We start from the raw sequence: 15,157 nt of genomic DNA, 5'->3' as shown, positions 1-15,157 counted from the left end.
CTTGGGATTAATGTACTGAGTATAATCTTTTAGAATGTCAACATATATATCAAGCCTTCTGGTTGAACATCTTGCTCCATGGATCTTTTGATCATAACTCCATGGATTTTTAACCAATAGAAAACAGAGGACTGACAAGTTCTTGAGATTTGACCATCTATGCATCGGCAACTTTTTGAAATTTGACTTAAAATAGTATTATTGCTGGACAACACATGATATTGCAGCCTTTTCTACAAGTTCCACTCAGATACAGTCAGTGAAGTTAGATAAGTTTCAGGAACAATAAGACAAGAAAGTTTAAACTTTTAGAAGCTCTTCTCCTTCTTAAAGAAATTTTTAGCTATTTTAAAAAAAAAAAAATTAATATAGATAGTTGGCTCTACTAACACTTACCACAGTATAGAACTAGCTCGCTCCCTTCCATTGATGATTTGATTGACCCCATTGGCTCATGTTAGGTGCTTGTCAAAGTGACAATGAGGTCCACACTGGCTTGAAACTTATCTAACCACTACATTGATTTGTGTGACCAAGTCAAAGATTGTTCACATGGGTGGGGCTCATCAAGTAGGTTTGGAAGTTTCTTTTGAACACATTTCTTTCATCTGCTTGATGGGTAGCTTTCATATGTCTGATTGGCAAGTTGGTGAGTCTCCATTCACAAGAATGTTGTCATTCTGATGAACTGAAACTGTGTCCTTTGCGCACTGTTTTCCATTCTTTCCAGTGTTCTTTTTCCATGGTCTCTTTAATCATTGAGCCTTCTGTGTTCTATCATGTGCATGGCCGCAAGCTCAGTAGCTTGAGATGGTTGAGGGTGAAAAAAGAAATAATTGAAAAGGGTAAAAGTTTGGAAAAAGTTCTGATTGAATCATTAGGGACTTTGTAGGACAAGCAGAGAGATGTATGTGGTCATACCAGGAACCACCTTTTGAAGTCTAAGATGAAACATAAATGACAAGAAACAAATACAGACACTTTTTGTTTTGGGTTCAAGTATAGTCCTTGAAACTGTAACACTTCTTGCGACAGATTAAAATGGCGTGATCTCGATACGTATGCTTTTCTTTCCAGTATCTTGTAATTCTCTTTTCAGTGCGGACACAATATTTTGGATGAAGGTTGCTAACCAAGGAGAGGGGCAAAAGACAACAATCCTCTAGGCCAAAAGAAGGCATTTTTTTCAGGAACAGGGGCCTTCCAATCCCAAAAAAAGTTTTCGACTTGGAAGATTATAACATACAATGGTTGAGATGTAGCTACAGGCCATTCATAAGGGTGATTGAACTAAATATTCTGATATCCTCATCTGAATTTCTAAATTATGTGAAATGTAACTTCTGCACTGCAACTCTTTGCAAACCAAGTACCTATTTCTCTTCTGCCGATTCAAATTGATAACATTTCTAGCATCATATATCACCACCCTGTAACTCATTGATCCTTGCTCAGACCAGCTGAGCTCACCTGATGCTTGTTTGTTGGCATTTAGGTACATTCTGAAACCACATTTAAAAGAAAAATCAGAAAAAAGAACTTCATTTGAAATTCACCCTATAATCGGATAGGGCAATATGAGAAGATGTCAAATCAAGTTCATGATAAATTTGTAAGCTTACAGTAATTAATTGCAGTAATACCATGTTTATGAGCATAGGGGTGATACAGCTTCTGAATGACTAGTTGCAGATTCATTGCAGCCACTAATACCCTCAAAAGCCTGCATGAATACGCCAGCAAACCCTGTTAGAGCCTGGAAAACGTTAGGGAGGCTCGTCTGGAGATTGTTTAATGTCATGGCTCGGCTCATTCGAACAGAATTTAGGTATTTGGACTTCTCTTCCTCGGCCCTCTTCTTGAATGCCTCCAACCTCATGTTCTTCGATGACAGATTTAAAAATTGATCTGTATTTATGATTGTTTCTTTGTTGCTATTCTCTAATCTGTGAAGTGAATCAAGTTCTTTCTCTAGCCTGCTCTCAAGCCGGTCAGCTTTCTTCTTCAGGCTGCGCTCTACTGTATGTTGCAGGACTATGGAATGGATAACTGATAAAAAACTCTTGATTGCTTCAGCAGCTACCTGCTTAAATAAACATTTAAGATGGAAAAGATTCTCCTTGTAACTAAAACAAAGGAACATAACTTTTATTTATTTTCTCAAAAAATCAAGTCTTGACTGTCTCCATTTTGAAATCCTTTGACTTACTATTGCTCAGTTTCATTCACAGGAAATCTATACCTAATATCAGAGAACTGGTATAATTTTCAGAAGTATAACATGTGTACCAAATCTCACGATTGTCTTTCTTTTCTTTTTTTTCCTTAAAGTTTGGACATAGATTCAAATGTCAACAAACATGAAAATTCACTCATTAAATTCTTTGATTTTTTTTTAATTAGTATAGTGGTTCTTTAAGTCATACATTTGATTGAAGTGAAGAAAGTCAAGTGGAAATTAAATAAAAACCAAGGAAATGCAGATTAAATAGATAATGTAGAAATCTCTGAATGTTAGCACTTGTAATTGGCAAATCTGTGACAAAACAAAAATCATATAAGGTGTAACTTGTTAGATTAAATTGTAAAGACCAAAAACACATCATAGAGAAAAAGAAGGTTTTCTGTTTGAATGGGATCAGTCTATTTTTGTAAGTGTGGAAAGACATTTGAACGGATTCCCGGAACGCTGCTCTATTTGAACGAGATACGCAATAAGAGACAAGTAACTATCGAACATAGGAAAAACGTTTGAACGAGATTTTATAGAGAGTTCACTGTATCCAATGTTGAAAAGACATTTGAACGAGATTTTCTAGAGAGCTCACTGTACCCAATATTAGAAAAGCATTCGAATGAGATTTTTTAGAGAGCTCACTGTATCCAACATGAGAAAGGTGTTCGAACGAACTAGTTGAAGACTTCGAACGTTGAAAAACCGTTTGAACAGAACTTGTGAAACACCATTGGTCGAAACTCAAACTGTTCAAACGGTTCAGATCTCGTTCGAATGATTTTGTCAAGTTGGCTCTTATTGGTTTCGTTTAGGGCTTTACGAAGGCTATTTTTTGAGCTTACAAAAGGAAAACTTGAAAAAGGTTAGGGCAGTACTTGAGGCCAGGAGAAATGACACTAAAGGGAAGAGAAGTGGGCTCTTGGAGAGGCTTAACGTTTTGAAAGCATTGGGGTTATCCCACACCAACTTCGTCCAAGATTGAAGAAAACGTTTAAAATTACTTCAAGTGTCATCGATGTTGCGTTACAATCTTAAGGTTTAACTAGATTGTGAAGCAAGCATAAGAGACGGTGTATTGAGGGAAAGTCAAGCAAAACACTATCGTGACGATTGTGATAATTGCAATCAATTTGTAAGTGTTTTTGTAATCGCGAGATTCATAGTGCTTGGTTTATGTGGTTTTTCTACCCTTGGTTGACAAGAATTTTTTCACGTTAAATTTGTATTGTTTGTGCATGCTTCATTCTCGTCTTTTACTTTGCAAAGTATCTCATTAGTAGTGTTCCTTGTCTAGTAAGGTTTAAGAAGTTTCACCGAGTTTACCACAAATTACTGTTACTAATTTATGTTGTTTTCTTAGGTTACCACTTACCAATCAAAGAGGGAGATATCTAGAAACAAGAAATTACAATATAAACACGAAAATTAGAATGTGTTCACAAGCACATTGTTCTAGCACCACCTAGCTAATCTCAAATTACAAACTAAAATACCAATCAATAATTAGATTAGGACTTCAGTTGATGAAGGAAAGTAGTAATGCAGGAGCATAAGTGTTTCTCTCCACTAGAGCAAGAAGGTATAGTACAAAGAGAATAAAGCAGTACAATTTACTATAGAGTCAGTATGAGTACCTTTTCAGGTAATCTATCAAGGGCACGCTGCAGTTCGTCGCAAAGACTATGAATTCCAGATGTAGTACTCAAGCCAGTACTATCCAGAAGGCAGTCAGTGAGTCTGACCCACTGATTCAGAACACGTATGTACTCCCGCTGGGAATTGATTAGATTACAGAAGGAACTATGCCAAGAAGCAACTTCAGCTTCCAGCTGGGCGGTAGCATGACGATGAGAGTCACTTGTTGGTTCAGTCCCCGGACGGTTGTCAAGAAGATTGACTTGTTGAGAAACGTGGGTTTGAACCTGATGGCACTCATACATTGTTCTCCACATGTGCACAAGCCTTGGTAAGAGGAACGAGAGAAAAGAAAAGGACGAGATAAATATATTGACGAATAGAGCAATGGTTAATGCAAAGAAACAATGTTACCTTCCAGAAATTCATATTCATCACTAAAGATTACTAATGCAATAAAATAGGTCAGAATTAAAATGTTAAAATGCGGTGAAAATCCAATAGATTCTATTGTGTTAGCTTACGTCGCAGATAATTCTATCAACTGAGGATATAATTCTTCATCCCTAAGCTTTGATATGGACAAGCATGTCATATTTATTGACTCCTGCAATGAAGCTAATCGGATCTGTAATTTATCAATGTTATCTCGAGCTTTCTCTATCCTCAACATATCAGGATTTCCAACTTCTAGCTTTTGCAGTAACAATGTGTTCCTTTTGTGGTGCAACTTAGCAATCTCCTCTGCCTGCAGCATAATCTATTAATAGGTTAGATAATAATGAATATTACACGTGACAATCAGGACAACCAATCACTTCCTCAGAACTCCACACAGAAAGTTCAGCCAAAAAAAACTCAAATAAAGATTTTGTCCAAATCAATCTTGAAACTCAACATGCATAAATATGATCAAAGAATCTTTTAAGTATTTTTTCTAGAACACTTCCAAATGTCCAGTTGGTTAAAGAAGCAGGCTAAGAGGTCATGAAATTTTAAAACCTTCCTTTTAAGTTCACAAAACACGGTCTTTATATGGAACTCACAAAGATGCATCTCGAGTGTACAATGCCTAGAAGGCATGATTAAGCCCTCTTCTTTCGCACTGGATATTTGATCCATATATTAACTAGAAAAGCAATAGAAAATGTCAACAACATGATTACCTTAACTTCCTTGTAGAGCTTCTGCTCCTCAATATAAAGCTTTTCAAGTGTTGTGCAATGGTTGCCAGATCTACTAGTATCGGTAGGATTTTGAAAAGAAGGATCTCTATTTGACTGAGGGGATCTGGCAGACCAGTTCCAAGACAATGTGTTAAAAACCTTGGCAGACTTGGAACTTTTTCCTGCAGAATAAATAATAACATTTTCTTAGTAAATGTGTAAAAAAAAAAAGAGAACTTATCTATTCATAAAGAATCATCAGATGTGGATGAAGAAAACAGGTACTAGTGATTCATGACATTTGGGGACAGAAGTCCCACAGAGCTGAAAACCAAGAACGCTAAAATTGCATTTCATTTGTGCAAGAGATATGGTCCAAAATTTATGCAGTTCATACATCTGGACGTGCCACTAAGGATGAAGCTTTACCATTTTATGGACTCCAATGTTCATTGAGAAGCAGCACAGCCAATGAAACAGTACAGTTGACTGCACTACTCACTCAATTAACCATTGGCAGATTATCCTTAACTACTGACAAGAGCTGAAGAAAGGGAACTTACTTCTACTATAGAAAGTAAAACAAGAACTGAAATATTTGACCTTAAACAATGGAGGTACTAGATTAATTTTTAAGTGGGCACTTAAACAACCTATTTCAGCCCCTAATAAAAAGCCTGAAGAATCAACAAATTATGATCACAATTTAAAGATAAAAACTTTCTCACACCACAGAGATCATGCAGATTCTAGGGCCAATCAATTGTCAAATACATTTGTCATTATGTTTCTATTCTACTTAAAGTTATGATCTTGATAGAGCTCAACCAATTCGTCAGCTAAAGAACCATGAGAATTTGGCCAAATCACACAGGTAAAGGCCCTAATGAATTTTGGCCTCTCTTAGTTCATGCAAATTTGACTGAATATAGCTGAAAACACATTAAAAGTTTCTAGTCGTAGACTAAAATATTCAAAAGAATTTCTTTTAACTCAAAAAATACATATACGTGTATAACTAGCAGCTTGATAATGAATGGCATAATAAAGTTATCAATTATGGTACTATTTAGAATGTCAAGATCAAATAGCATTCTATGACATGTATAGATGGCCATAATTTACCCTTCCTTCCATCAAATTCCCAGGGATTACAGTGCCCTCGGTTGGAATCCAAAAGAACAACCACATCTTTCCCAGCTGCTGCAGCTTTCAAGAAATAATCATCAAGCTCCTTCACGATCCCGATCAATGTCTTTTTACTCCTCCACACCACCATTGCCATATCCGAATCCTTTGTCAACCAACTCACTGCAGACGAGTTGTCGTCCACCAATTCCTTAATTATACCTTTCCCCTTCACCTGATTCAACACTACATTCTCACTACCGGTGCCAGCTTCCACCTTCCTTTCTCCCACTTCATCATCCTCTTCCCAGAATTCTGTGTTTGTCTCGGCCCAATCCTCCTCCTCCACCGCCCCAGCCTGCAAGACCATTTCCTCATCCTTCTTCTGGGTCACCGGAGACGACGAATTCGTGGAAGTCGGAGGGCCAAACGGATCCCAGAATTCCCATGAGGAGCCAGGGAGTGGTGGCGGAGGGGTGGCACAGCTGTCGCTGTCATCAACATCAATCGAATCCTCTTCAATAAGTTCCTCGTCAGTCTTCTCCTTTTTCCGAACAGGGCTAAAATGGGGAAGTGGTGGAGGGGAAGGCGGCAACGGCGGGGGCGGTGGAGGTGGGGGCGGGGGCGAGGGGGTAATGTGAGATCCGGAGGAGGATTGCCGGGGATCATCGACTCCACGTCGGTGAATTGCCGGAGAGTGGCGCCGGTGTTCCTCAAAGATTGGAGATACGCCATGTGGGCGGCGGCGAGCTCGGCGCGGCGGCTCAAGAGCTGTTTCATGAGCCTCCTCCTCTCTTTGCACCTCCTCACACTCTCCTCGTTCTCTACTCTAGAGTGAACGCACCCCATCCTCCTCTCAAGCCAAAGAAGACAACAATGCAGTACGATCACTCCACCAAAACCCCCAAATGTGTTTTATCTTTTGGATTGAAATCGGCTGAAACTAAGCTCAAATTCCATAAAAAAAACACAAGGATTTAGGGGGAAAAGGAAACAAATTTGGGTATCCAAGAACAATAAAAATTGAAGAATAAAAACCAAGAAACCCTTTTGAGCGATATGGGCTTAGCTTTAAAGCTAAGCGGTGTGGAAACAAGAGTCGGAAACCCAAAAAGGTGCCATTTTTCACTTATTCCAGTGTTTGGGTAAACTAACAAAGGAAACACAAACAAGAGCTAAAACACTGGCAAGCTGGGATTTTTTTATAAAGAAATCATCCTCATTCGCTTTAGAAGAAGAAGAAGAAGAAGGTGGAGCAGAGAAGGGTCAGATCTGCTGCTTCCCTGTCGCTGAAAATGCTTGTCCTGGCTCACCTCCTGTGTGTGCTCGGTGAGTAGGAGAGAGAGAGAGAGAGAGCGAAAGGAAAGGTGATAAATATTGGATTCTTTTCCTTTTAGAAATAGTATATTTTTACAACAAAGACAAATGTGAGAAGAGAAGGTGCAGAGAGTTTGAAGTTTCTTTGTAACTCGAGGAGAGAGAAAAGCAAAGAATTAATGGAAATGGTGTCTCTTGTAGTGGGGTAAAGGATCAGCTATGGGCAACAAACAGCCATGCTTAAAAAAATAAATTAATTAAACAAGATGGTTCTTTACTCTGTTACTGTTTGACTACTGTCTCATTAAGGATGCTCTTATCAATTAAAAAACTTTGGCAGAATAATCGCACAAGCCATGCCATGAGGATGGAGTTCCACTGTTCTTCTATACATTGTGGTGTCAGTATGTGTCCTTCTCTCTCTCTGGTTACAGGCCTGCTTCTCATGAATCATACACTGGTAATTGGTGCACTGTACTTGGATAGATGCTCCATCAACAAAAGCATTGAATGATGCATTCATGGCTAATGATGTTATAGATTTCTAAGCATGCTGATTAATTAGAAAATGAGCATTGTAAATGATAAGTGAGGTACTTTACATTGGAATAAGTACACATAATATTTTTGGAGGAGATATATGAATAGATTATAGTAATCATTTTCATCAACTTTTTTTATAATATAAATTAGCTCATTTCAATATTATATGTTAGAGATCAACAAGTTTAAATTATAGGCATATCACTTCTACTATAGTAAAAAATCAAAAAAATATTTAGGGACTGTTAAACTCATAGACATCTATCATAGATTGATAAAATTTAACCAATAAGCTACAGTGTTAAATTACATTGAAGAATATTTATTATATTTGACATCTAAATTTTATTTTAATCTTTTTTAAAGCATCTAATTAGATAAAGAAACCACTCATAATTATATCGCAAACAGCCGTGGACCCATGACAGCTCAAAAGGCTAATTACATTGTTCTATCCAGGTTGTCATGCATTAAAGCCCTTACACCGAGGTTTAATTGAATCAATACTTTGGGCACGATTAGTAATGCATCTATCCAAAAACATAACACAAATTCACTTTTAGCAACTTAGCATAAAAATGAGCAGTTAGAGCTTTTTCTTGAACTTGCTTAGCTTAGACATGATCATCGGGCGGGCCGGACCGAATTCGAGCCGGGCTTTTTGAGCCAACCGGGCTTAAGTATTTATTCACGGCTCGACCCATCAATTATTCGGGCCGGGCTAGAATAGTCTAGCTTGTTACCGTCCGTCGGCCCATGAGAGATCGGGCTAGTGGATCGGGTCGGGCCAGGCCGACCCACCAATCACTGCCCAACCCATATTTTAGCTATTTTTAAATTTTTGTTACTATTAGCTTATTTTTTTTAAAAATATTTATATTTCTCTATTTAAAAAATAATTAAAATAAATTAAAATTTTTTAATGGTGTGCTTAAAATAATGCAAAACGGTATAATACCAAAATGGTTTTACTGTAGCAACGGTAAAAAATACTGTAGCAGAATGGCAAAAGTACTGTAGCAGAACATCGGGCCTTGTTGTGAGCCAAAGGGGTGGGCAAAGGGCTAGCCCGTGCTGCCCATGGGTAGTTCGGGCTCGGGCCAGGCCGAGCCTAAATCGGGTCCGGGCTGGATCGGGCTAGGCACGGGCGAGCTGGGCCATTTGATCAAATCTAGCTCAGCTAGAATATAGATACGCCGAATTTGAGAACGACCTAATTCATTCTGACCCAAATTTATGGCTTAAATTGAGGTTGGTTTGAATTATAGAATTATTTAAGCCTCAAATTAAGTTTGTCTCGAATTGGGCTTGAGTCGTTAAAGACTTGAATGTGCTTATTTTATGGCTTGAGCTCGAAATAGGCTCGGGTTAAATGTAGATGAGCTAAGCTAGGTTCCACCCCCTTATAATATCATATGCATAGAAGAATAATTATGGGAGAAGATTCGAATAACAATTTATCTCCACCAGGTTGCAGATTCTGTTCAGATTACTTGTGCTTAGAATCTTTTGTACCTTAGTTTTGTTACAAAAAATAACTATAATGGAATTTTAAAACACTATTATCCAAAAATTCCGAATTAGTTGCCCCATTAATTGCGCTGGTTAGTTTGAGAGGGTCCATTAATAAATGGAAACTTTTTCTATTCGTATTTTTTGAAAGATATTGTTTATATATATGTATAATTATGTATTCCTATAAATATTATTTTATTGGGTGATCCAAATGGTTTAGTCTTGGCTTTCTTCCTTTCAATCTCTGACTCTCCTCCTTATTCCAGTGCCAGAGATTCCTCGGGTGTGGAATATCCTCCTCCTCCTCCTCCTCCTCCTCCTCCTCCTCCTCCTCCTCCTCTCCTAGGTAACGTAGATATATCATTCTTCGTTTTTTTTTTCTTTTTTTTAATCTATTTTCCTTCGTATGAAGCCTATCTCAATCAGTAATTGACTATGTTCAGATTAGTTTATCGCAAAAAAATAGGCACTGACTGCTTCCTATTTTGTGAGATTTTGATTTTAATTAGATTATCTCCTGTAAAAGATAAAACGAGAGATAAATAGGGGAATTTGATAAACATGAAAGAGAAAGGAATTTAATTTCAATTAGATTCTCTCTCTCTCCCTCTCCCTCTCCCTCTCCTTATTTTAAAATCAAATATCAAAGAAGATGAACAAAAGATAACAAAACCAATCACGTTGGGACTTATTTAGTCGACTAATCTATCATTATGTGGGATAATAACGATGACTCTATTTCTCAAGAGCTATTTGCCATCTTATATTTATTTGAGTCTATAAAGTCTTATAGCTCACATATTTTTTTAGTTTAATAAAAGATGGGTACCGCCGTTGATATCGGCACCGGCGGCGGCGGCGGCGGCGGCGGCGGCAGAGAAGGACAGCTGAAGCACAGAAGTTGCTCATGCAGCAAGGAAGACTTCTTACCCGAGGAGTCCTTCCAGAGCTGGGGAAATTACTTCCGCGCCCTGCGCCAAACCGGCGCCCGGCTACGGGACCGCGTCGCCACCCGGTCCCTCGACCACGTCGAGCTCAACGAGGTCCGGGCACGGAGCGGCCACGAGATGAAGAAGAATCTGTCGTGGTGGGACCTCATCTGGTTCGGTATCGGGGCCGTCATCGGCGCCGGAATATTCGTGCTCACCGGCCAAGAGGCGCGCGATGTGTCGGGTCCGGCTGTTATCATCTCCTACGTTGTCTCCGGCATCTCCGCCATGCTTTCTGTCTTCTGTTACACGGAGTTCGCTGTGGAGATCCCAGTCGCAGGTTAGTAACGTAATCGTAGGAGATATTATTATATAATTTTGTTATGTATATCTTGTACGTAGTCTGTATTATATGATTTTTGATGGCTATGGCTATAATTGCAGGTGGCTCCTTCGCCTACCTCCGCGTGGAGCTTGGGGACTTCATGGCGTTCATCGCCGCCGGAAATATCCTCCTCGAGTACGTGATAAGCGGCGCTGCCGTCGCACGGTCATGGACGTCCTACTTCGCAACCCTTCTCAACCACCACCCGAACGACTTCCGCATCTACGTCGCCGCCCTCTCCACGGACTACTCCCGCCTCGACCCCATCGCAGTCATCGTCATAACCCTCATCTGCCTCGCCGCCATCCTCTCCACCAAGGGCTCCTCCCGCTTCAACTACGTCGCCTCCATCATCCACCTCGCCGTCATCCTCTTCATCATCGTCGCCGGCCTCACGAAAGCCGACCCCGCCAACCTCACCCCATTCGCCCCCTTCGGCGTCCGTGGAATCTTCTCCGCCTCCGCCGTCCTCTTCTTCGCCTACGTAGGCTTCGACGCCGTCTCCACGATGGCGGAGGAGACCAAGAACCCGGCGAAGGACATCCCGTTTGGCCTCGTCGGAGCCATGTTGGTCACCACGCTATGTTACTGCCTCTTAGCCCTGACGCTTTGCCTCATGCAGCCGTACACGTCGATCGACCCGGACGCCCCCTTCTCGGTCGCGTTCGAGTCGGCGGGGATGGGATGGGCCAAGTACGTGGTCGCCTTCGGCGCGCTCAAGGGCATGACGACGGTTCTACTAGTCTCTGCCGTGGCCCAGGCCAGGTACTTGACCCACATATCCAGGACGCACATGGTGCCACCCTGGCTCGCTAAAGTCAACGAGTCAACGGGCACTCCGGTCAACGCCACGGTAGTCATGCTCGTCGCCACCGCCGTCATCGCGCTCTTCACCGAACTCGGGGTGCTCGCTAATCTCCTATCCATATCCACCCTGTTCATCTTCATGCTCGTCTCCCTCGCGCTCATCGTCCGGCGGTATTACGTCACCGGCGTGACCGATAATTCCAACCGGAATAAGATGATCGTATCCCTGGTGCTCATCTTGGCCTCATCGATCGCCACGGCGGCGTACTGGGCGGCGAGCGACGGGTGGATCGCGTACACGGTGACGCTTCCTGTGTGGGTGGCGTCGACGGCGTTCTTGTGGCTCGGGGTGCCGCAGGCGAGGACGCCGAAGGTATGGGGAGTGCCGCTCGTGCCGTGGCTGCCGTCGTTGTCGATAGCCATCAACATATTCTTGCTCGGGTCGATCGACGGGGCGTCGTTCGTGAGGTTCGGCATCTGGACGGCGGTGCTGCTCGTCTACTACTTGTTCTTTGGGCTGCATGCGTCGTATGATACCGCCAAGGCGGCGACGGCGCTGCCGGTGAGGGCGGTGGAAGAAGGCAATGGTGCCTCTGCTTAGTAATGTAGAGGAGAGTCTTAGGAGTTAGTATTCTTTATACGTATCTTCTTATGGGTTGATTTTCTAGAATTCGTAGTGCTTTTTTTAGAGTTGTAATTATGGTTTCTAGAATTTTTTGTTCTTTTTACAAATTTTTCTCCTTCACGCTCTCTTTTCTAGCAATTTTTTTTTAATTTTTTTGAAATGCTTCTAAATGACCTACTAGCGCCTCGAAGTCAGCTCGGCCCGAGTGAGTCCTGGGTGAGTGGGTGGTGGGCTAGGCCAGCGAATAGATAGATGCTCAGAAAAACCAGGCCGAATCCGAAACCCGATCGGGGGATGATCACCTTTATGGCTTTATGGTTAGTTGGTTGACTACCACTCCTAATTTTAGAGAAGAAATAAGTGGGGAACTTAAAACGAAGAGGTACCAGAAAAGAATCCGATCCTTAAATTTGATTATAATTCCGGTTTCCTTCCAATGGATGCGGACGGTACCCAATTAAATCTTCTAATGGGTTGGGTGGTTGTGTGGGTAAGTATTTGACAGCATCAGAGAAAGTGGAGGAAAGAGAAACAAACACAGTTATTGTGAGGTGGGTACGCGGGGATTAAACGGACAGCTTTCGTCCTTTTCTTCCAATCCTCCCCTCTACGCTTTCCCCACCTTTCTCGCGTTCCGAACAACACCTTCTCTCCTATTCTCCTTTCTCTCTCCTTGCGATCTCTGGACTTGGAAACGCCTCTTCTCGTTGATCATGACGTCGGTGGGTTTTTACTTTTCCTTTTTGTTCCTCTCTCTCACTCTCTTTCTCTGTGTTGTATAATCGCTTCTTATGAATGGAATTGTGCGTGCTTTTTGGTGGGTGAGATGACGAATCGATCAAAGTTTCGATTTTTTGAACTGGGTCTTTCGATTTGAGTGCTGGGTATTGGAAGTGGGGATGTTGGAAATTTGGGGGAACAGTTTGAGGGTAAAATTTGGGGGAAGAATTGGAAGTTTGAAATTGTCTATTCTGATGTTGATTCTATACAGCTGTGCAATTTATTTTGGATTTTTATGTAGTTGTATTTTTCGAGTTTGTTCAATGTTTATTATGTCCAACAACATTATGTTGACACTTCAGATATATTATCATGATGGATTGTTTTCTAGTGGCTTCTTAGAAAAGACGAGAATTCGTTTTGTGAGGTGGATGCTCTTATTTCACATGGCAACGTTTCTTTTGGAAAGAATATTGTTGTGATATAATGGCCAGTTGCTGTTCTGTTGTGATCAAGAAGGAAGATTGGGAGGCATTATTAGATAAACGTCAGGATGACAAGCCCATTACAAGGTTTAGAATCTTCTATCGGCAAGTCCAAATTGAGCTTAATTGCCAAATATTTGGTTTAAATTGCCAAAGGTTTAGAATCTTCTCTTCTGCTTTCCCTTTGTCAGATTGTTTCCCCTGTCGGCTGGTGATGTTCTACATGAGATCTCTTTAGATGTCTAACTTTTTGGTATTTGAATAATCCTATTCTTTCATGATAAAATTTGATACTATTTAGTTTCCAAAGCGGGGTTATCCATCTCCATCTGTCTCTTTTTTCTTCGTTTTATCAAATGATTTTCTCTTGTTCATACTTTATTTCTAATACGGTGCAACTTTATGTAGCTATGTTTTCCCTCTATTCGGGAATTTGTTTTATATGCTCAAGCTCTAGATTGGCTCATCTATATCAATCTAGTGGAACCTGAGATGCAGTAAGGCTTCTTGTCTTGAAGCTATTAAGAATGCTATGCGATGTTCATGAGAGTAATCTCCAAGCTTTAACAATTGTCGCAAGGCTTGCAGTATGTTGGATGTAGTGGATTTGTTTGTCCTATTTAACTCCTCTGTAGTATGAAATAATAGAAATATTTGTTATTCTGAAATTCCAGTTTCTGGAAATACAGTTCTTTTTGCCAATAAAAGCGACGTAGTTACTTTCTATTCATGCAGATACTCATGGTTTATTTACTATTAGATCAGTTCAATAGCTAATTTCCTTTTTCCTCATTGTTCGTCCATTTTGCTCTGTAATGTTGACAAAGATCAATAGAGTTGCTCGGATCAAGTGAACTGCTGACCTGATTACTTGTTCTAATTGCAATTTTTCTTTTCGTAGTTGTTCTCAAGTCTGATACTCTCTATAATTCTTCTTATGCTTGTGCAGCAGGAGAAGGGCCGACCATTGCCCAAATTTGGAGAATGGGATGTGAACAATCCTGCCTCAGCTGAAGGCTTCACTGTCATTTTCCAAAAAGCTCGCGATGAAAAGAAAACAAGCAGTACTCCAGCGACTACTGCGCCACCATTAAATGATAATGTAGGCGGTCTAAAACCAGATGAGAACTACCAGTATCCAAAAAAGAGTGTATGATCCTTATTATTCTGGGCTTCAGTATAATCCAAAACTTTAGAGTAGCCTATTTAGCCGTTGAGTGCATATATATATATAGTAGCTATGTTCACTTCCTTTTGCATTTTGCATTCCTTGAAAATTATTATGCCTTGCACTTATGTTGTTTCTCTGTGGGATTTCATACTTGGGTGCAGAGGTGGTTTTGCTGTGGTTGATTGCTGCTCCTGGTGCTCTTTGGGATCTGGTGATCTTCATTTAGGGTGCTAAAGAGACTATTACCACTTTGGTTCATCCCTGGATGTTGATGTCTTGTGATCCTTGTTTGTCTGTACTTGGTATAGATTAAAAAGTGGCGAGATGGATGGAGGAACTTTTATATCTATTTTCCTTTAATTTTGCTATGTGCCGTCAGATATAACTCCCATAACATGATACTTGGAGATTCTATCTAAAGCTTGAAACAACATTATATTTATATGTAATATACTTATGTTGGACCTTGTATGTGTTAGTTCATAGTTCCCTTCT

General features: G+C 40.6%; 2 protein-coding genes across 2 annotated transcripts; one reads left to right on the top strand and one right to left on the bottom strand.

The window, feature by feature from the left end:
• Positions 1 to 1,163: 1,163 nt before the first annotated feature.
• Positions 1,164 to 7,149, bottom strand: LOC140798552 (protein ALTERED PHOSPHATE STARVATION RESPONSE 1). Its single transcript, XM_073152415.1, is given in 7 exon segments — positions 1,164 to 1,502; positions 1,644 to 2,083; positions 3,871 to 4,198; positions 4,396 to 4,619; positions 5,038 to 5,219; positions 6,163 to 6,813; positions 6,816 to 7,149. Coding segments are annotated over 6 exon segments (2,019 nt in total). The 5' UTR covers positions 7,015 to 7,149; the 3' UTR covers positions 1,164 to 1,502; positions 1,644 to 1,648.
• A 3,212-nt stretch (positions 7,150 to 10,361) lies between these two features.
• LOC140798532 (cationic amino acid transporter 1-like) lies at positions 10,362 to 12,262 on the top strand. The gene is made up of 2 exons (XM_073152388.1): positions 10,362 to 10,809; positions 10,914 to 12,262. The coding sequence occupies exons 1-2, from the start codon at positions 10,362 to 10,364 to the stop codon at positions 12,260 to 12,262; spliced, it is 1,797 nt and encodes a 598-aa protein (XP_073008489.1).
• Positions 12,263 to 15,157: the final 2,895 nt, after the last annotated feature.

The sequence above is a fragment of the Typha latifolia genome, chromosome 12 (assembly GCF_019914945.1).
Source record: "Typha latifolia isolate L0001 chromosome 12, TyphaL0001v2, whole genome shotgun sequence".
NCBI classification, from domain to species: domain Eukaryota; kingdom Viridiplantae; phylum Streptophyta; class Magnoliopsida; order Poales; family Typhaceae; genus Typha; species Typha latifolia.
Note: the sequence above shows the minus strand (reverse complement) of the source record. Positions and strands in the feature narration are given on the sequence as shown.

Coding starts and splice junctions, on each gene's coding strand:
- LOC140798532 (XM_073152388.1), top strand. CDS start 10,362: ATGGGTACCGCCGTTGATATCGGCACCGGCGGCGGCGGCGGCGGCGGC. Junction 10,810..10,913: donor TGTGGAGATCCCAGTCGCAG/GTTAGTAACGTA, acceptor CTATAATTGCAG/GTGGCTCCTTCGCCTACCTC.